Raw genomic sequence first — 23,701 nt, forward strand, 5'->3', positions numbered from 1 at the left:
TCACACCAATAGTGGGAATGTTGGGATTTCGGCCAGGGTTGATGGACTATGGCTTTAAGTTGTGGGAGTCTCCTTTATTCTAGAGGAATCTCCTGTTTGGGAGATTTATTTGATGGGAGGTCATAATGTCTTTTGAGCAGCTGAGTCAGAAATTTGAGCTACCTAGCAGAGACCTCTTTCTTTACTTCAAGGTTAGGGACTTCATATAAAAAAAAACTACATTGATGGTTAGTCCTTACAAGTCTGCTATGGAGAGGAGAGTGCTCCGGTTTATGGGTGCTGTCTCAGTTAGCACTCTCTGTCACTTGTTAGGAAGTAATGTTTCAAAGGACATTGAGCAGCTCTGCAGAATCTGGACTCAAGAATTGGGGGTGGAAATCTCGTCAGAGATGTGGGAAGATATTTAGGAGAACATTAGGAAGATTTTGATCTGTAATGGGACCCAGGCTAAAAACTGAAGATACTCCACAGGGCTCATTTGGCACCGGAATGACTTGTGACATTCAAGATAGGAATGTCCCCAATGTGCCCCAAGCGTAAAATGGATGTTGGCATGCTTACTCATTGCTTGTGGTCATGCCAGAACCTCAGCAGGTAGTGGGATGACATCGCGAGTGTTTTGGCAAAGGTTTTGGGAACTGGGGTTAAGTTGGATCTGACGTTCCTCCTCTTGGGTCATCTAAATCTCCCCCCTTTGGACGTGCATAGGAAGAAATTGTTTAATATTCTTTCATTCTGTGCAAGGAATAACATTCTAATGAGCCGGATGTCGGAGAGTCCTCCGGGATTTTCGGGCTGGTGTAGATTAGTTATGGAGCACCTCCCCCTGGACTTCCTTACAAGTATGGTGCACCAGAAAACAGAACTGTTTTATAGAACATGGCAGCCCTTTTTGAAATATATTGAGGCAGACTTGTCGGCTATATTGATCAGGGCCTTTGGGTAGCCATGAGGGCTTTGTCTGGTGGTCCGGGAGCCCCTGGGGAAAGAATCCTAAATAAATACAGGTTTGCTTACTAATGCTCCCAGTGGTGGGGAGCTTCAGTGGGATTGTGCTGAGTGTAGTAATTTAATTGAATATAATTTAAGTTACCTAAGTATAACTTGGTTTAATTTTATTTTGTTTGTTTACTTATTTATCTTTAGTTATTTATTGAATTGTAGTTTTGCAGGGTTTTTCTTTTTTTCTCTCTCGTTTTAGCAGTTTGGGGAGTCTAGTAGTAGTTTGTTTCCTATAATTGTCATTATGTTATAAAGTTTGTGTTTTGTAGTGGTTTTGTAATTTCGTAAAAAAATGTAAAATCTTTTTTCTCAATATTTGCAAAAAAAAATCAGCTGACATGAAAACTAGGGTATGACATTGAGGGAGAAATATTTATGTTTCATAGGCAAGATAAGTTTAAATGTTATGAGGAGAGAAACTGAAGAAAATTGTAAGTTAAGAGTTAGCCCAGGGCATGCTTTTGAAAAAGTTCAGAAGTTGAGCTATGCAAAGAAGGAATGTGGTAGAGAAGGTGATTCAATTGTTTCAATCTTTATGACAAAGATTTCCACAAGTTGTTTGTGCTGTTGGAGGTGAGGTGAAGTGAACAGGGAAAAGGAGTTAAAAACACAGAGTGCTGCCATGAGTAGAGTTCAGGAGTTATCTTTGAGTTCCAAGGTAATCCTGGAGCAAATTAATAATTGCTGATAAAGTGTTTTTGTGAAAGAAGAACCAAAGGCTAGACAGTTGGAATTTTGAAATTGCACTTGTAAATAAATTGGGAGAAAGTTTGCTTCCGAAGACAACAGGCACAAGTAAGAGAGACCACGTTGTCTAATTTGCCGCTGGATTTTGACCAGTATTAATAAGAAATACTTTCTTTAACAATTATTTGTTATCCTCAGCAAAGGTAACATTGTCTTTCACAAGGTATGATACAGGAAAGTGTTTATGAAGGGCTCCATAAAAAGAACATTTTAAAAACATGGAAATCATAATTGAAAAGTTCTGTGAAAAAAAGAATAGCAATAAATCCAATGTTCTATTTGTCTACATTTCTGGAGCAGTTGCATGCAAAACAAAACACTTGAGAGAAATCAATAGCATGTGGTCATTTTGTCATTCATAAAGTTCTGAGCAACTCAAGATGTTGTCTTAGTTCTTCTAGGCTGTCATTTCTAACTTTGCAAAGACATTTTCCACCAAGCATAATTTGTACCCAAAAGAATTCAGTAACATTTTCAGTCTTAAGATTTTTATAATTGTATTCACATATAAATATACTTGTGCAGTAGATTAGATTACATTACAGTGTGGAAACAGGCCCTTCGGCCCAACAAGTTCACACCGACCCGCCGAAGCGCAACCCACCCATACCCCTACATTTACCCCTTACTTAACACTACGGGCAATTTAGCATGGCCAATTCACCTGACCTGCACATCTTTGGACTGTGGGAGGAAACCGGAGCACCCGGAGGAAACCCACGCAGACACGGGGAGAACGTGCAAACTCCACACAGTCAGTCACCTGAGGCGGGAATTGAACCCGGGTCTCCGGCGCTGTGAGGCAGCAGTGCTAACCACTGTGCCACCGTGCCGCCCACGTAATTCCTCTGTACAATATGGTGTCAGAGTTTAATGGTAAATCTCATTATTTATATTCATACAGTAAAAGTACATAAATTCTGATTTTATATTTTGAAAGATATGATGCCCTTTCATGTTGATTTCAGAATAACTGATTTATTTGTTCCTGTTTATTTGATAGAACAAGATTCAAGGAATGGTGTTTGATTTTGTAACCCAGCAAGCCTTTGATATCACTATCATGATTCTCATCTGCCTTAACATGGTTACCATGATGGTGGAGACAGATAATCAAAGTGAAAAGATGGATAATGTCTTATATTGGATCAACATGGTTTTCATTGTCCTTTTCACAAGCGAGTGTGTGCTGAAACTGATTGCACTCCGCTATTATTACTTTACAATTGGCTGGAATACTTTTGACTTTGTGGTGGTCATTCTTTCTATTGTAGGTAAGGTTATTATTGCTTTTAATGATATATTCAAAATAATTATTTCTTCAAGTTTTTCTGTCATTACAATTGAATGTATTAGCCAGAATTTTGCCAGTGAAGTCACGTATAGTGCAGTGTCAGGAAATTTCCCGACTCAGTGAACCTGAATTGGGAAACTTCTGCCAAATAGTAGATTATCACTCTGTGGAAAAAAAATCTCATTTACCATAAAAACGGTGGAGCCCTGATACTCCTTTATCTCCACACTCTCCTTATGGCCCACCATGCCAATTCATGCCATATTCTTCATACTAGCCCACACCACTTCACACACTCATGACCTTCATACATCCTATACCAACTTAGTTTGATCTCATACCTATCCACGATATGCCATTCATCTCCATGGGCCTTTATAAACCCTTACATCAACTGAGTATTGATATTTGCCGATCCATAATATACCTCTATTTCTATGGCCCTCTGTAGAACCTATTACAACTTCAAGCCTATTTAAGACAACCCATGACATCTGACTGATCACCCTTTGCCTTAAGCAACCATACCAACTCATTGTTTAGGCTTTTGAACAGGCTTCTGTAGCCCTGCTAATGTGAATCAGAATAAGACTTTAAAGATATATTGCAGAATGCACAATATTAAAAAAATCTCTATTAAAAGTACTTTCAATACCTTTAAATTCCTTCACTTTCTTATTCTCATATGAAAGCAATAGTTGTTATTCATAGCTCTACTTCAAAGGCAGCTAATCCTTTTATAATACTTACAACTGAAAATAAAACTAAATCTACAGAACCCCACTCCTCCAGTCTGCTGCCATTGTAAGGATTGCTTGTGGAAGCAGTCCTGAAGAGTGGGCTAAGTGGAGGAGTTTGGGGCCCCATTATGGCCCACCATGGCTAAACGCTCAAGAAAGTCTATTGAACTTTTAACGTATTTCTTTATTTTTCTAGTTTATATTAAGAAGGACTTTAACATTAACTATTACCTTATTTCTTTATTTTCCTACTGATACCATGTTGGTCTGTGATACTTATAATTTTAACATTGTTTCTTTCTTTTACTACTTTGTCCCTAAGTTTTTTTCTACCTAGGTACCTTTGTACCTAAGAGATGGTGCTGTGTGCAGTGACATTGTAAACTTTTCACTGTACTCCTGTACTTCTGTACTTGAGTTCACATGAAAGTAAAATCTAAATCTAATCTAATCTATCCATCTTAAGCTAACAAACATCTGTTGAAATTGCAAACAATTTTTTTTCAACTGAGACTCACAATGGGATTTTTTTAAATTTAAAGGGCTGGCCTTTTAGATGACAACTTGACAGTTCCACAGATCTTAGACAGCTTTTGTATACTTTTATATCTACCGTTAACAATCCCAAAGGGCGCTTGACCTTTCCACAGAACTCTGGTAGATTTATATCTTTTATTCAAATTTGTAAAGCCCATGAGTCATGTTTCAGAAATCTGAATAACAAAAATTGCCTCCGATTGGAAGCAGCTGCATTTCTAAATCTGCCACTACCCCTGCAACATGGATGAATAACATATGCGTTGCCCCCATTCCTTATTCCTAGTAAAAATCATGGGTGCCGGATATGGAACTGGGATCTCTGGATTTGAGCTACTGGCACTATTTTGACTAAAGTACAGAGCTGTTCCATCTTGGAAAAATCTTAAGCAATTGTTTTCATGTTTGATTATTGCCTCCAATTGAAGTTGTTATATGAAACGTTATATAGCATAATTATTATTTAACAAAACTTCATGAATGTTAAATAAAGCATTACATTTTACAGAAATAAAATAAAAACTGAAGTCATTCTCACTGATATCAGTCTTGAAAGGAATTAAAATTTTGTAGTACTTTTAAAAGATTATGCTAACATTTGGAAATGTTACTCGAAAGGTTTTCCTTAAAGATAGAGTTGAGATCATTAGGAATTATTTAGAGTAGCATGCAACCAGTAATATTTTGATATTGACCTAGTTCATTTAATTAAATGACCAGTATCCCTATTTGCCTATTCATATGCTGCGCTTTCACAGCTTGAAAAAAAGTTAACAATTCTGCCTAAAGATCTTACAATCAAAAATTGAAAATAATATTTCGTGAAAAACAGTAATACAAAATGAAGTTGTTGTACAGATGCTTTAAATATAAGAACATGCATTGCAACTTGCCCTCATGCCGTAGCATATTCTGATATTAAGATAATTAAAATCAGTCTATGCTTTGCTCCTGAGATTTGTGACATTTTCACAGTCCTTAATGTATTACAATTTTGAAACATACTTTAGATTAGATCCTTTATGTATTATCGTACTAAAATATGCAAAGCTGTGGCTAATATATTTTTTTTCATTTTCAGGCATGTTCTTAGCTGAAATTATTGAAAAATACTTTGTGTCACCAACGTTATTTAGAGTTATCCGACTTGCCAGAATTGGTCGCATCCTCCGTTTAATCAAGGGTGCTAAGGGGATCCGTACACTGCTGTTTGCATTGATGATGTCTCTTCCTGCTTTGTTCAACATTGGTCTGTTGTTATTCTTAGTCATGTTCATTTATGCCATTTTTGGGATGTCTAATTTTGCTTATGTGAAGAAGGAGTCTGGCATTGATGACATGTTCAACTTTGAAACTTTTGGGAACAGCATGATCTGCCTGTTTCAGATCACCACATCTGCTGGCTGGGATGGGTTACTGGCTCCGATTTTAAATAGTGGGCCACCAGACTGTGACCCAACAAAGGATAATCCAGGCAGCCCCATAAAGGGAGATTGTGGTAATCCATCAGTAGCAATTTTATTCTTTGTAAGTTACATCATAATATCTTTCTTGATTGTCATAAATATGTATATTGCTATTATTCTGGAGAATTTCAGTGTTGCTACAGAGGAAAGTGCTGAACCACTGAGTGAGGATGACTTTGAAATGTTTTATGAAGTATGGGAAAAATTTGATTCAGATGCAACTCAATTTATGGAGTATAGTAGATTGCATGATTTTGCAGATGCCTTGGAACCACCTCTTCGTGTTGCAAAACCCAACAGAATACAACTTATAGCTATGGACTTGCCCATGGTTAGTGGAGATAGAATTCACTGTCTTGATATTTTGTTTGCATTTACAAAGCGTGTGCTTGGTGAGGGTGGAGAAATGGATGCTCTTCGACAACAGATGGAAGAACGCTTTATGGCATCCAATCCCTCCAAGATATCCTATGAGCCAATTACAACCACTTTGCGACGTAAACAGGAACATGTTTCTGCAACTATAATTCAGAGAGCTTTCAGACGATATCTGATTAGGCGAACATTGAAACAAGCCTCTTTCATGTTCAAAGAAAAAGGTAAAACAAGTGAGCTACTACCTGGCAAAGAAGAAATGGTAATAGATAAGTTTAATGAAATTTCCACTACAGACAAAACTGATATGACTCCTTCTACCACATCTCCACCATCCTATGACAGTGTAACAAAACCAGAGAAAGCAAGAGAGGAGAAAGAGAAAGAAGATAGAGGCAAAGATGTAAGGGACTATAAAAAGTAAAATGCAAACAAATAAAAAAAATCTACTTGTACGACATTGTTTACAGCCTTTTAAGTGTGACCCAACTGTCTGAACAAGATTCCATTTGGAGATCTATGCCAAACTGACAATTAATATATAAGGTCAGTGCCTAAAAAGGCAGTGATCCTCATCAGGAGACTGTGACTCTGTACAGCAGGGGGAGTCAGCAACCTAGAAAGGAGGTTACTGTTTCCACTACCAGTTGACACTGCTGAAGAGGATAGTCAAAATGGCTACTAAGACTGTAGGGACGAGACAAAGGGACCAGAAAATTTTACGTGTGTGTGTCGTTAAATGTGCAACAATAGTATCTTTTATCCCTGTATTTTGCATTCCAGTTGCCACAGTTCCACAGTTTATACCAGGCCCATAACAATTCACATTATTTTATAATTCATAAGTATATTATACGTGACTATTTTTCTAAATGGGAATGGGGCTTTATGTTTTTGGGAAAGGGTTTCAAGCACTACTTTTAAGGTAAGAGGTTCACCCCACAAGTTTAGGAAAATGTGTTAAACGTGCAAAAATGTTTTGCATGGAAGCATGCAGCACTCATTCATTGTGCATGAGGATCCATTAACTCACAAGTCAAACAAGATTTTTTTCTATCTATTTAGTGTTTCAGGGTAGCCCTGATGTCTAAGGTGCTTTACTAAATGTGTTGTGCTCTATTTGAACAGTTCTAATATGTGCCTGTTATTTCATTATAACCCCTAAACTGAGAGTTAATGGGTATTTTTATGTGGAACATTTACAGACAACTCTCAGCTGCAATTTTAGTGCAAGTTCTGGATACAATTACTGTTTGTTCTTTTATACTGCCATGGGTGAATATAAGCAAAGAAACCCAGAGGGATCTGCCCAACAAAGCTGAATTGACCAGAATTGAACTTTACTGAAAATTGCTCTGCTTTATCCTGCAGTATTGTTTAACCATCTTCAGCTCTCAACAAGATTGATATTTAACATGACAAATAAATCCCTCTGTTGTGTAAATAGTTGTTTCACACTGTGATGCATGTTTGAGCAAAATGTAACCAAGGTTGGGCATTCATTGCATCAAATATGCACCATATTAAGTCTAGTTTGCAAGTTTTGCCAGATAATATGATGTATTATGTATCATTATACATAGTTCAGATGCTGTCACTGGTGCATGTTTATATTGCCTTTGCTGCTGTACACTGTTCCTTCCACTGTCCAGAAGTGTTTGAAAAATGGGAAGTAATAAGCCAGTGGTAAACTGAGAAATTGCTCAATAAGACCTCACTCCTCCTAGTTTGCAGCTAAGAAGCTTTTTTTCCGTTTGAATTTCCTGATTAATATGGATAATGTATGTTGTAAGATCAGACTTTGCAGGATGTCTTGCAAACTGCTTGAAATGCTCAAAATATGTGGTTGGATTTTCTAAGGAAAAATATAAATATTGTAAAAATTCATTTTATTTTACTTTTCAGCATTTGTACATATAAAAAGCTGAGAATTAATTCAGGTCGGTACTACAGTCACTTTTTTTTACGTTGATCCATTGCACTTTTTCTTCGATAAACTTCCCAGAAAGAGAAACAAGAGAACAGTCAATTTTAGTTTACTTTTTAATAAATGCACATTTTTAGTACAACAAAACTTAATTTGTTAAAATTTGGGACCATGAGTCACTTCCTTCTGCAAAGTGATATCTAGAAAATTATAAAACATTATTCAAATCTCAAGCACTGCCTGCATTGAGGGTATCAAGGAAATCCTTACTGCTACAAAATTCCTCAGTCCTTTTCTGTCCATTTGTATGGGCATTCTTGTCTTGTGAAATGATTCATGCTGCACTAGAACTTTTTGAAGTGGAAAATGAATCCACAGTTTTTTTTTTCACAAGAACAAAGTTGACCTTCTTTAATCACCCCCAGGTTATTTTGTGTTTTCTTACACAAAGAGAAGTTAAATGTAAATTCCTTTATTAAGCCTATTGACTTGTAGTGTATTAGTGAACTGCATGCAGGATAATGCTAATATTACCGTAAATGGTAAAACTACATTACAGAAACAAGCTAAGAGAATAAATAATTTTTTTTATTGTACGTATTAACTCTGACTCTGTGTGATTTTTATTTGTCTCAGTATTGCACAGTTGTCTACTGTTTACATATAAATTCCAAATTTTGCCACATATTCTTCATATCAAATTATGGAAAATAGTTTTTGGTTTATTAGAGTAAGCAATCTACTCAGTTGTAAATTCTTGAATATGCAAAGCTTTTCTCATTTGTTAGATGATCTTGCCTTTCCCTATTATAGCCTTCTTTGGTCACACAAACCATAATTACTCATATTTTTAATGCTGTTTATTTGTTTTGATGCTATACTAAGAGTGTATGATACTAATATATTTCAGTCAACAGTTCCTATTTGAAACAGTTTTCCTGTGAAATGTCTTGAATATACCAGAAAGATTTTACTTTATGATTATTTTATATGTAATGTCATCTGTCTGTCTTGTTTCAAGTACTTGGTTCTCAAGATTGGACCATGTACCTCTACTGGATTGGTTTGCCACTGTCTATTGCAGGATGGCTGCCCGAGAAATTCTCCTGATCATATCACCTGCTGTCAGGCGTATTGGAAAGATCTACAGGCTGGCAATCAATCACTTTGGCCACATCATGGATGCAACTTCATGGCATAAGACTCAAACCAGGAGATGCTGGCCCAGAGGTAGGGATGTTACCACTGTGCCGCAAGAACTCCCTATGTATAATATGGAAACTGATCTTCCTATTATGTTCACAGTCAGATGGAGGATTTATAAATACATGGGTGTTATTCAAAATAATATTGACAGGGATCCTGATTTATCAATATTATCAGCCACTGTGAGTTAGGGAGCTTTGGAGGCAGAGACCAGATGAGTCAACACTGAGAAAGGGTCACAATACATAGAGTGAAGTGCTCAGATCTCAAAGGACATAGCCAACAACACATCTCAGGTAGTTGTTAAGCACTTGTATGATTGCAGAGAAATTAATTTCCCTGAACATTTGGGATATGGGAACTCCAAAAGAGTCCATGGAAGCTGCACTATTAGTGACATAGTTGGAGTCTGGAAGGACAATTTTCGGAATGTGTGCATACCAGGGCAATAAATATTTTAATGGCTACTTTGTGTTGGCTAAGTGAGGACACAAATCATCACGCAGATTCTAAAATAATGCTGGAAGCATTATACATTTTCACACAATCTGTGTCACACAATCAAATGCATAATAATTTCAAATAATAGATTTTTTAATATGTATCTGTCCTCACCAATACCTTTTCAGCCTCTTTCACTATTCCATTGTGTCTTATTCCACTTCTTGAGATCAAGTGCAATAGTAAATCATGCTTAATCCAGCAAAACAAGATACGTAGGTTATTTAATGGCCTGATTTTGAAGACATATAAACCTGGAAGATCTGGAAGTATGTGAGTGCAACTCAATTAATGGCCTCAATGATCAGTGGGAAAGAAGTGCTTAGCTAACCGTCAGACCCTTCAATACATGTGAAGGCAACATTCCTGAAATCCTTGGCTGGCATATTGGGAGACAGGTGGAGAAATTTCAGCAGATGTGTCAGAATCAAGTTGCTAACAGAATTAATCATTCACAGTAATTTGAATAACTGCAGTCTTGTGCTGATATGTTGTAAGATACATCATGCTCTTCTTCTGAATCTGAACATCCAAAAATAATGAACCTACAAGCTCCTCACAACACTGTTAACTTTGAGGAAGGAGAATCTGTTAACTTTGAGGCTCCAAAATATTCATTCTGGCATCGGCTTAAATTGTTTTGTTATGGCATCCTGCTTTATTGAAGCATCTGCCTAGTTATACCCACCAAAATAATACAAATGATAAAACAGAGGGAATATTAGGGTGGTTGCAGCCTTCTGTCTTGTAAGGTTATGGTTTTTGCTTGGTGGAGAAAGTGAGGTCTGCAGATGCTGGAGACCAGAGCTGCAAATGTGTTGCTGGAAAAGCGCAGCAGGTCAGGCAGCATCCAGGGAACAGGAGAATCGACGTTTCGGGCATTGCTTGGTGGTCAACTCTATTCAGTCTCACGTGGTGTTTCTCAGGTTCCTTCTCAGGCATGTCAGTCTCTGTCATACTTGCTCCAGAAGAAGACAGCAGCCTTGAAAAGTGTACAGTTCATTGTGTTGTAATTCCAGTTTATGCTATTACTGGACAAGTCAGATCCTAGTCTAAAATCTGGCTTGATAGATTTGCTTTTTTACTTTTAACAAGATGCTCTTTCACTGAAATATAAGCATGCAATATTGCAGATTTGGATTTAACAATAAACCAGAAGTTTATTCATCGAAAAATGAACATAAAATAGAATAAACTAAAGTATTTACAAAATCTGTGTTTAAAATTTCAAAACAAATGGTAAAAATATCACATTAATCCCAGAGACACTAGGTTATAGTGCTAACAACATAGAGAATTCTCTTCTTTGTCAGCCTTACTTTAACAATAGCTTCAACTCCCAGTCTTGAGAATTTGATTGCCTCGAACTGGAACATTTATACAACTAAGCAAATGAGTTGTCAGCTTCAAATGACCTCTTCAAGGTTTTAACCAAACCCTTCTGGTCTGGAATGTTTACTAAACTTCTTACATTGAGGTATCGTATTTTAACACTGCTCAACTATTCTTTCCCTTTCACAGTTGTAACTGCAGAATTCTTGAAGAATTACCCAACTATAACTAAATAAAACATATTTCTTGCAAGCTGTAGGGGTTTCCCCTCAAAAAACTCAATCCCTGACCCTCTAATCTGGAGCCTAATGCACAACTTTTGACTTTGTTCACTTGTAAAACTCTTCCAATGTGAAAAAAAGCCCATTTTCTCCAGGAATTCATTCTCTCATACTGTGTTTAAAAAAAAAACACCATGGGCTATAGAAATATAACTTTTTAATTAAACTCCTTCAGACACACAGAAAACACACGTCAGGAGTTAAATATTAAAAATTCAAACTTTATACTTTTATATATATATGCACCTTACATCACAGTTAGCCTATATTTACTCGGGTACCTCTCTTGACCAAACCCTTCCAGTCAGCCTCCAGAGGTCACAATTATCAGTAACTATCTCTTATTTGTTAGTGTCATTGTCTGCCATCTTCATATCTTGCTTGCAGTTGTTCTTGGAGTTGAGGTATGAATGTCCAGTGGATCATGATCATGATACATAATTTCCTGGATTATCCCTGTTGTGATTGTAACGAGATCAGCCAAGTGGACCTCATAGAATGTGAGTTCCCTGATTGTGACTGTTAATCTGGTCCAATCAGGGGAGTCCTGGCTGACAGATAAAAACAGATGTGTGAAGACACTCTGGGAGTTGACTTTGACGAGGCTATACTAGAGTCAAGGACTTACCCTTTAATTACGCGTGGAGACTTGGTGATGGGATACCAGCCTCTCTGGATTTATTTCAATCCCTTCTTAAACAAAGAAACAATGTTGCCTATTTTCTACTCCTCTGGGACCTCCTCTTGTGACTAAAGAGGTTACAAAAAGGAAACAAACTTTGTACAAGGCCCCAGCAATTTCACCATCTGCCACTGCAGAATTCTGTGATCAATCCCATCAATTCCTTGTATTCTTAATGCTTTTCAAAATACCCATACCTTTTGTATTGACATGCCCCAGAATATCATTGTACTCCTCTCTAAATTCACCATCCACTATGTCCTTTTCCAATGCAAAGTATTCGTTAAGGAACCCACCAACTTCCTCTGGCTTCATACATACATTTCTTCCATTGTCCTTGAGTGGACTTACCCTTTCCCTAGCTACTTCCTTGCTCCTTATATATGTATAAATGACTTGGGATATTCCTTAATCCTGTTTTCTAAAGACATTTTATGGCCCCTCTTAGCCCTCCTAATACCTTATTTGAGTTCTTTCTTGCTGTCTTTGTATTCTTCATGGGCTCTGACTGTCTTCCATTTCCTCAATCCTATGTATGCCTTTTATTTTTGACTAAGTTCTGAGTTTCTTCTTATGTATGTATATGTCCTCAAACAAAGATATATGTCCTAACAAGATATTGTATCAGGATTACCAGATTAATTTGAAATCATTTAGCCTTAACTTCTTTGGAATATCACCTAATTAATGTCTAGGGGTGAATTATGCCTAAATTTGGTATCACTGCAATGTTTTAGATCAAACAATTGGAATTATTTTACTTCTCCTGTTTGATCCCAGTTACTGATAGTACCAGACAAGGCAGATCCTAGAAGGAAACTTGGCTTGATAGGTCATATGAAAACAAAAAGTGCTGAAGATCACAACGGGTCTGGCAGCATCCATGGAGAGAAAGCAAGCTATTATTTTGAGTTTAGCACACTCTTCATTAGAGCTGAAGTGAAGTTTTGAGGGGGCAGCATTTATGCAATAGTGGGGGGTGGGACCGGGGGGGGTAGTGTTGGAGGCTTGGGAGAAAATACGTTGGTAATTCAGATTAAGTGATCAAAATGTGGGAATGGCAGAACAATGGTGTGTCTTCTGCCAGCTTGGCAAAAATAGACAGTCCTGCTGGTGTTGAGGGAGGAGAGAGAGAGAGTGACAGAGAATGCAACAAGCAAAGCTAAAAGAAAGGAAAGGGGTGAGCTCACAATTTGAGGATGTTGAACTCATTATTGGACCCAAAAGGTTTAAAAACTGCCTAATTTACAAATGAGATGTTGCTCCTCCAGTTTGCACTGTGATTCACTGGAGCATTGCAGCACACCGAGGACAGACAAATGGGCATGCAAGCAGTGCGCTGTGTTAAAATGACTGGGTGTGCATGGACCGGAGGTATTCTGCAACGTGGTCACCCAGTCTGCGTTTGGTTTCTCCAATGTAGAATAATTCACATTGGGTGCAGCGAATACAATGCACAATACTGGAGGAGGTACCGTTGAAATGCTGCTTCACCTGGAAAGACTGTTTAGGCCCTTGGACAGTGAGCAGGGAGGCGTGAAGGGGCAGGTGTAACACCTTCTGGGGCTACATGGTAACATGCCTTGGGAAAGGGGGTGGTGTTGGTGGTTGAGGAATGAACAATTGTGTCCCTGCGAAAAGCAGACAGGTGGAGTGCGGAGAAAATATTTTTGTGGTGGCTTTCTGCTGGAGTTGTCCGAAATGGTGGAGAATGACCTTTAAATGCAGAGGCTGGTGTGTGAAAAGTGAGAACAGGAGAGACCCAATCATACTGTCGTGAGTGACAGGAAAACGCAAGAGTGGAAGCATGGGTGATAGATTGGATGCGGTTGAGCACCCTGTCAACCACGGTGGGAGGGTTATGGAAGAAGGAAACCATGTCAGCAGCACTGTTTTGGAAGGTGGCATCATCCGAACAGGTACAATGTAGGCGAACAAACTGGGAGTCAGTGGCTTTGTGGTGGATGGCACTGGACAGTTTATTCCCTGAAATGGAGACTGAGATGTCAAGGAAAGGAAGGGAATTGTCAGAAATGGATGATGTGAAAGTTATAGAGGCATGGAAATTGGAGGCAAAATGAACACATTTTTTAAGGTCCTGATGGGAGCATGGAGCAGCACCAAAACAATTGTCGATGTACTGAAAGAAGAGTTGTGGTTAATCACTGAAACATAATCACTGACATGAGGCTGCAGGTATCCCTACCAAAAGAACATAATTTTATTATACAAAAGAAAGGAAAAGCTATAAGAAAGATTCAAACACAAATAGTACAACAAAGTTTCAATGTTTCATCAAACCTATTCTTCTACAAATATTCAATTCAAAGAAATGTCATTCCAACCTTTAAGTTTTTACTGAGCTGACAGTTCCCAGTTTCTTTTCCATGGACCACAGAGAAAGTTGTATGAGTCTTTTCCAAATCTGCTGGCATGAATATTTTGCAATTCTGATGAATGACTTTAACTTTTTCAGTTTTAACAACACAAGGAATTCTATTCAAAATCTCCTTGCTTGAAAATTACACAAAAACTGATAGATCTTTGCAAAAATGACTCTGAACTAAAACTTGATTCTGCTGCTAACACAAACATTTCTCCTTTCTGGACTGAATGCTTTCTTCTTCTGAACTGAAACTGTGAATCTTCTATTTTGAAGTAAAAATGAAATAGCTTCCTAGTCTGTTGTAAACTAAGCAAAATAATCATTCCATCCATTCACTGTACATAGGTTTCTCTTTCGGTAATCATATGCATTTTTCAAATTGTTACTGCAGTGACCTGCAGATAGATAGAGTCATAGAGATGTACAACATAGAAACAGACCCTTTGGTCCAACCCATCCATGCCAAATATCCCAACCCAATCTAAACCCATCTGCCAGCACCCGGCCCGTATCCCTCCAAACCCTTCCCATTCGTATGCCCATCCAAATGCCTCTTAAATGTTGCAATTGTACCAGCCTCCACCATATCCTCTGGCAGCTCATTCCATACACGTACCACCCTCTGTGTAAAAAAAGTTGCCCCTTAGGTCTCTTTTATTATCTTTCCCCTCTCACCATAAACCTATGCCCTCTAGTTCTGGACTCCCCGACCCCAGGGAAAAGACTTTGTCTATTTATCCTATCCATGCCCCTCATAATTTTGTAAACCTCTATCAGGTATCAAGTCACCCCTCAGTCTCCGACGCTCCAGGGAAAACAGCCCCAGCCTGTTCCGCCTCTCTCTGTAGCTCAGATCCTCCAACATTCTTGTAAATCTTTTCTGAACCCTTTCAAGTTTCACAACATCTTTCTGATAAGAAGGAGACCAGAACTGCACACAATATCCCAACAGTGGCCTAACCTGTACAGTCGCAACATCACCTCCCAACTCCTGTACTCAATACTCTGACCAATAAAGGAAAGCATACCAAACACCTTCTTCACTATCCTATCTACCTGCGACTCCACTTTCAAGGAGCTATGAACCTGCACTCCAAAGTCTCTTTGTTCAGCAACACTCCCTAGGACCTTACCATTAAGTGTATAAGTCCTGCTAAGATTTGCTTTTCCAAAATGCAGCACCTCGCATTTATCTGAATTAAACTCCATCTGCCACTTCTCAGCCCATTGGCCCATCTGGTCCAGATCCTGTTGTAATCTGAGGTAACCCTCCTCACTGTCCACTACACCTCCAATTTTGGTGTCATCTGCAAACTTACTAACTGTACCTCTTATGCTCGCATCCAAATCATTTAAGTAAATGACAAGAAGTAGAGGGCCCAGCACCAATCCTTGTGGCACTCCACTGGTCACAGGCCTCCAGTCTGAAAAACAACCCTCCACCACCACCACCCTCTGTCTTCTACCTTTGAGCCAGTTCTGTATCCAAATGGCTAGTTCTCCCTGTATTCCATGAGATCTAACCTTGCTAATCAGTCTCCCATGGGGAACCTTGTCGAATGCCTTACTGAAGTTCCTATAAATCACTGTTTCAAATAATTTTCTGACTTGTTTAAGACAATTGCTTTAGATAAGTGATCCAAATCCGCTTCTATTTTAAATCCAAATCTCAAAACAAAACATATATATTACATGTCTTTCATCACAATACTACCAATGTCCCATTAGGGTGTGCATGAGCTACTGCATGAAGCAATTGAAATTTGCCAGTTATCAAAGAACACTCAGCAAGCAAACTTACAGATTTGTCAACCTGAGCTACAAATCTTCTCAAAAAGTGCGAAAAATGCTACTGTTTACAAAGTCATGAACTATCAATATTTTCTTATTATTATTTCTTTGAGTGTTGTGCCATTTATATTTGCCCTGCCCCCTACATAATAGCTTTAACATTAGAAAATATCCTAAGATATTTCATCTTAAATAAAAACAGAAATTGCTGGGGAAACTCAGTGGGGTTGGCAGCACCTGTGGAGAAATAGAGTCTTAGTTCAGTCACCATAGCTTAAGTGTTTTAGTTTTGTAGCATTTCCAGGTGGGGAGAATTTGAATAGAAATTTTAAATCGTTAGACTAAAATGTTTAGCATCTCTCTCCAGACACTGCCAGACCTGCTGAGTTCTCTCGGATTTTCTGTTTTTATACCCATTACATCTTATTTTGTCTTTTTTGACCCCTTCCTGACAGTGCAGCATCTATAATGTCAAATATTGTTCCTGATTTTCTCCATGTTCCTCACAATATAAAATAGTTACATCACCAAAACTGCAAAAAAGGTCAGTTCAACTTATGATAATGACCAGGAAAAAGAATTAACTCAAAGGAGAAGTTATATCATTGTGATGGGGTTCAAAGATGATTGAGCTGATAATTAATCTCCTCTTTGCTATTTGCCTGAAGCTGAATAGTAACAGGAATTAAATTACAGTCCAGAAAAGTGTCATTCTGCACATGGATTGCATCAGTGACTTAATTATTTGCCTTATTAGTAGCATTACTGGCAACAATTACAGACATACAGGAATCAGTCCCTGAACCTTCCAAATAGATTACTGCCTTGAAAGCATTTCCAAGTAGTTATTATTCCCCATTTAAGTTTACCAACATTTTACTGCATATTATCTTGCTTTGTCAATTTTTCCTATTTCAGCACTTCCCCCTGCTGTCTGAATATAGTCCTTACAATTACATTGTCCTTAACTGATTGAATGAACGTGCAACATTTATATGGGGATGGTGGAGTACTACAAATTATTGCCACTCATATCCTGGCTGAACTTATAAATAAAATTTTGCATGCCTGTCACACAACAAAATTAAGTCCAGTTTTCTTTGATAAATATGTTCGAGTTAACTATGAGGCATTAATTTTACTGAACACAAATGAACAGTTTGTGGCCATTGTTAAACCACAAAGTGAGAATACATCCTGAGATCAGTTGCAGGGTAATTGCATCTTGTTTTGTGTCTTTTTCCTTCTGACAGTGTAATATTCATCGTGTCAAATGCGGCTTACTCATTTTCCCCATGTTTTTCATGGATTAAACCATAGCAATACTAACATAGCTTCTGCAAATGTATTCAGCAAAAATTAATTATTTGACAGTGCAACAGATAGCATCCCTGTCTCTGATTCAGAATGCCCAGGGTGAAGTTCCACTCTAGCTTGATAGCGAAAGAAGGTGCACTGATAATAGCCAAACTTTCCAACATACCCTGATGGCAGGCAGTAAGAGCAGGAGAGATTCCTGGTGAATCATGTGTAGAATGAGATCTTTTTCAATAATTAATCAATTTGAATTGATTAAGCAAAGGATGAATTAAATTGTATTATATTTCTTTATGGTTAGTAGTAAAACACTTTTCAAGAAAGAATAGCCATAAGGCCCAGGTCAAAAGTAAGGTTTATGTTTTTATGGCTGTATTTAGGGGTCAGGCAGGTGTAAACTTAGGCTAACAAATGTGAAAGTGGTTTGTGAACATAGCTGTGTTTTTAGAATGTTTTGATTTTGTAACAAAGTATCTAGCAAGTCCCTACATATGTTAATTAGTATGATTATTTTGAGCTTCAATTTTTTTTTTAGCAATAGTTATTGCAGAGTCATAGCTACGGGCTACAGCGTGCATGTAAATGGGAATGTTGCCACAGGTTTTGGTTGGCTAAATTGGTTGGACTGCCATTGTGGATGAGATTCGTGCTAACAACACAGGATTCAATTCCAGCAGGACATGCCTCTTTGCTCTATGTATGGTGGCAATTACAGTGTTGTAGATCACACCTGCCTTCAGGTATATAAATAAAGATATTATCTTCAAGGCAGTAACCAAAATCTTTCAATCAATTCGATCTGTTCCCCATGTTAAATGTACAAGGGGTGGTAAATGTTTTATGACTGATTTTGTGATTACCTATAATTGTTTGAGGAACAAATATGATACCAAAGCATTTAACAGAGTTTTAGCATTATTTTAAAATTGAGTAATCCAAAAGCCAATATATCAGCAGAATATCTAACCTTGTGCCGTGGAAATATTTATTTTTCCAAAAGCTACAGGAACTTGCTGAGCCTTCTACTGTGGAACTGAGGATGATTTACATCTCATTATTCTATATTTTGTTATATCTGAAATATTAACTGTTTTGTAAACATGAGTATATGACAAATGACCCATAATTCTGCCTTTGCAGATTAATTTATGTTATTAATTATTGCTATTTCTATAATTATTTTTAATTCCCATATAATATTAGCAGGTGGATTTGTTTTATTCCTGTTTATGAATATGATATTAGACATAGCAAAGTCCAACAGGAATACCTTCTGGCTGTTGTGGTCTCAGCCCCAGTTCTAACTGAAAAACATGCAGCTGTATTTAATAACAATATTCTCATGCTCTTAATGTGGAAAAAAAACAATCCCAGTATATTTTCCCAAGGTACAAAAAATTCTGAGTTAGTTGGGTGTAAAATTAGCAGCATATTCTGAAGCATACTTCAACAATAAGCATGGAGATCACACATTAAAAGAATATAGGAACTGGGTTCCAGAAAGTAGGGCCAATAAGCCAAATATTCTGCTTCCAGTGGCAATGCATAGGTGGCCAGAGTGGGATGGCAATAGGGCCTGAGGTGAAGTTTGAGGTTGGATGACATTCTAAAGGTATAGGTAATTTGGGGCAGGGTGGGGCAGGATTGATTGGTGTGGTGTGGAGTTTGTGGGTGTGGCAGTTGGAAGAAAGATTTATAAAACAAGATAAAGGCAAGAATCTTATAGGGGTCCGTGCAATGCAGACTATGTTGAGCCTCGTCACAGCATCAGGAGGAGACGTTCAGCAAGGCCAATGTCAACAATGGAACATCTCATTCCATCTTTTACACTTTTCATAAGTGTAAGTTTCTCAATAGGCAGCATGAGTTGCCAGTTAAGTGGAATAACTGCTTGTTAAATGCCTTGTTGACAACCCAACTCACCTGATTAATAATTCAGTTTTCTACCTTATTAAACTCACCAAACAAGCTAGATGTCAAGATAACATACGATAGAAAAACAGACAATCAGCAGGTCTGGTAGTGTCTGTGAAAAGAAAGCAAAGTTCACATTTCAAGTCCAATGATCCTTCTTCACAAAGTGCGAGTTGATTTCTCTCTGCAGGTGTTACCAGATCCACTGAGTTTCTCCAGCAATTTCTGTTTCAGGTTTCTAGCATCCATTGTTCTTTGTTTTACTATGGAAGAAGAGCGGCTACCTGGGAGATTCAACTCACTGCTTGCTCTGAAGGACATCTACATTGGACACTGGGCAACAGCATCCTGAGGCATGCTCCATCGGTAATAGGCATGGACATTAGCATCCAGTATATGTACCTTAATCTAAGAACCTTCATGGCACATCTATAATCCATGTACAGGATGCTTCTGCACTCTAATTCTGCTCCTTGGGCTGCCCTAGCAACTATCATTGTAATGCTGCAGCAAGGACATTTTGCATCAAGGTAACATAGCCAGCCCATGGACAGGATCGGGTGGCATCTCTGGGCTTTTTGCTCACTGTCATAGTACACACTCAATCTGAGCTTACCTGTATGTGTACAACATCCCTTCTCTGTATTGCCTTGCCTTCGTTTTTTTTGTACCCTAAGGCCTCAGGCAGAGGTATGACACTAATGTTACTTTAAACATGCTGCAGGCACAAAACATGGTATTTCTGGGTATCTACTGAGTGGTGAGTTATTCTAAAAAAGGCACATGGTATAATACAAAACTTCAGATGTGAGGAATGCCATGATGGTGTTGGGGTTTAGTAGCTAATGCAGTAAGTTTAACAAGAGAAGGCAAGAAAACCCACTCAGTCTCTTGGCAGAAACCCCTCCAAAAAAACTCAACGTAATTTGGATTTAGCCGAAAAGAAAATTAAGATTCAGCCTAGGGATTTTAAACTGGAATATTGGAGGTGGAGGATTCTGGATCAGCAACATTGAGGCAAAATCATGAATTAATTTTACATAAATGTAATCATCATTTCTTTATAAAGAGTTCTCAATCAACATCACGTTCCCATTTGACTTTATCCTTTGTTAATTAATTATTCATTTTAATTTTTATTCATTCTGCAAATGGTTTTAACCAAACAGAAATCAAAGTGCCTTTGAAAATTATATGTCATAGGTTGTCCATATATTGCATTAACAAAAATCAAATGAGATATTTTCTCTAAACACATCAGCAATTCATGTTTTAAAAAGGCCAGCAGGGTTTTGACATTTAATTAAAGCCCTTAAAATCAGTCTAGTGTTTTCTATTCAAAGAATCAGCTATAAGATTTTGGGCCAACTTATGCATCCAGGAGAAAGCCTGAAGCAGTTTCTTACAGTTGAGAAGATGCGTAATCCTGTGGCGAAATGTTTAATCTTCACACTTGTGTCTTGGAAAACATTGGTCAGCTGGCATGGATTCCTTCAGAGATTGAGATACATATTGCATGTGTTTTTAACTTTATATTTTGTAAGCTGACATACCTCCTAGATATTTCAGCACATTGTTCACATCAAAAAATAGATACTCTGGATTCTTATCCTGTCCTGTAGAATTTGGTCTGTGTTATTAATTGATTCCAAAATATTTATAGAATATAAAGGAACTATGGACACCATTCAATTTCTTCATTCAAACTGGAAACAATATTGACAAAAAAAAAGTGTTGTTACATTGCATGCATCTATGATCAGGCAAGCATATACATTTAACAAAATGGCAATGTCATGCCATGTTACATTCATGTAAAAAAGTATCAACTTCATCTTAATATCTACAGCGATATTGTGTAATCATCAAAACAGTCAATCACTTGAGCCCAGACTATACAAATGTCAGTGATAGAGTTGTAATGTACTTAGTTGCATTGTAAATAAATATTCTGTTTGTTGTTTTCTGTAAGTACCCAGACTCCATGAGAGTTAACATACCAGTAAAACCCAAAAAACATATTATGGTGTTACTTTGGTGGCAACTTAAATGCGATATTGGAACTTCATTTTAGAAGACTACTCAGTAGTTCGTGCTTCAAAAACCCTCTTTAGTTAACTCTGGAAGACAGTTACCATTGTAGCAGTTGTATCGCTGAGTCACAGGCAGAAGTTTACAAACAAGCAACAATCATTTCAAAGTCCTCTACCTCACCCTGCAGCACAGCAACCTCAGAGAAGGAAGGTTTTGAGAATATTCCATTTAACAGGAGTGCAATCAGTTAATTTCTTAGTTAATGTATTTTAATGGAATAGACCCATTTGTTAAAGTACAAGAAAAGCAACATCTGAATCAATCAATACCAAACTGTAGAAATCTGTCAGCTTATTATTAACAGTGCAATGCAACTTTACTACAATTGCAGTTCTCAGCCAGTATGTGAATGGGAAAACCAGGGTAGCTCTTTTCAGGACTCTCCTCCATCAAGTTGGCCATCGATTCCACCATTTTAAATTTCATTCAGAGTCTCACAATGTGAGGAACACATGCAAAGCACAATTTCTTTCCTCTGCTTTTGATAGTAACTGGCCACCTTAACGTTCATTGAAGTCAAGGAGATTTTAATCATTGGTCAGAAACAATCACTGATTTGCTATACTTTATCGGTTGCAATATCTTTCTCTCAGCAGAGAGACAATAACAGAAACAGTAACTGCAGCTCTAAGTTTAAGCAGTACAGAAACAGAAACAGTTCAGAAACAGTTCTGAAGTTTCTGCAAATATGGTAGAGACACCAGAAAACAAAGAAACTAGGCCCATATACTATTCTCTTGCCATGCCATTTGGTGCAAACCTACAAAGCAAGGGAGATTGTCATATTTGTGAGCAGGCCTCAGTTAAATCAATGGGGATAGCCTTTGTTTGGTTCCAAGCGCATTAAGTCAAGGGCAGCTTCAATGTTCAGGGCAGTCATAATCTGGATTTTTCCCTCGTATGAGGTGAGAAGCCAAATGACAGGCAGCATACCACCCATCTTGGCTGTTTCTAGGTCCTATTGTGGCCTGTTTTCCTCCTTGAATGAGAGAGAGGCAGGTATCAAAGGCAATGAAAGTGCATGGTATAATTACTATTGGTGAAGGAAGGTGGGGAGGTGTTCTGAGTGAATAAGTAGGCAGTGCAGAAGGCCTTGTAGTGAGTGAGGATGAGTGGGGAATTGAGTGGTAAAGCATGAGCTTTGGAGGGAGATGGATACCATAGCAGCGATAAAATGAATGGGAGTAATCAGAGAGAAGATAGTGGCACTTATGGCAGAGTTGTGAAGGATATTGACCATTTTTCTGTATCCACCATACAGGTAAGACTGCTTTAACCTGGGTGGCAACATCGGAGCAGACTGGCAGGCTCTGGTGTTGTGGCCTCCATGTCCTGTCTTAGGGAAGGAGGAAGCCCTGTGTCAGCACCATGCTATCCAGCAAGAGCTCCTAGAACATGACTGTAAAGTGGAGAAATAATTCTCCCTCTTCTGTCATGTTTGGAGCAAATGTCTGGAAATGTGCTGGGCAACTCTGAACTGACAGTGCTTATCCAGGTGCCCAATGGCCTTTTAAAGATGGCACAAAGGATTCTGGGATATCTGCTGAGTGGCAAAATGATCCAAAAATGGTGCATGGCAAAATGGGACTGGAATCAGCCAACATCACGGGGCCAGGGTAGGTAATGAATGATGCGAGTTTGATAAAATACAGCAAAAGAACTTGGTAGGCCTCACGATGCCAAATGCAATAAAATGCCTTGCAACTTGGGCTCAGTCAAAAAAACCATAAGATTCAGCTCCATGTTGTGTAATTTGTATCTGTACGTTTTCTTTTCTCTTTGTTACATAGCCTGGCAGCTGTCATAAGTTGTTGAGCTGGAAGCAAGAACAAATTTGCAGTGGTCAATGTACCCTACAGCAAGATGCCATGAGGCACAAGAAGTTACTTAGATGTAACAAAAGCAAAGAACTGTGGATGGTGGAAATCTAAATTAAAAGCAGAAATCCCTGGAGAAACTCAACAGGTGTGGACAGCAAATGGAGTCAAGATTTTGGGCCCACTAATGCATTTGTCAGAACTGATTGTAGCTAGGAAAAGTGGCATATATGCTGAAGACAGAAGGTGTGGGTGGGGAAGTGAGAATGGAGGGAACGATAAGTAGAGATGG

At 38.1% G+C, this 23,701-nt stretch overlaps 1 protein-coding gene across 6 annotated transcripts in view; it reads left to right on the forward strand.

The window, feature by feature from the left end:
* scn1laa (sodium channel, voltage-gated, type I-like, alpha) overlaps positions 1 to 8,180 on the forward strand; it is a 196,914-nt gene extending 188,734 nt beyond the window's left edge. For all 6 annotated transcript variants that reach the window (XM_043693899.1, XM_043693898.1, XM_043693903.1 and 3 more), the window contains 2 exons: positions 2,753 to 3,023; positions 5,402 to 8,180. In XM_043693899.1, coding sequence (XP_043549834.1) covers positions 2,753 to 3,023; positions 5,402 to 6,585 — 1,455 coding nt within the window. In that variant the 3' untranslated portion in view covers positions 6,586 to 8,180. The remainder of the gene's footprint in view (positions 1 to 2,752; positions 3,024 to 5,401) is intronic.
* Positions 8,181 to 23,701: the final 15,521 nt, after the last annotated feature.

Source organism: Chiloscyllium plagiosum, chromosome 7 (genome assembly GCF_004010195.1).
Source record: "Chiloscyllium plagiosum isolate BGI_BamShark_2017 chromosome 7, ASM401019v2, whole genome shotgun sequence".
In the NCBI taxonomy this organism is placed as follows: domain Eukaryota; kingdom Metazoa; phylum Chordata; class Chondrichthyes; order Orectolobiformes; family Hemiscylliidae; genus Chiloscyllium; species Chiloscyllium plagiosum.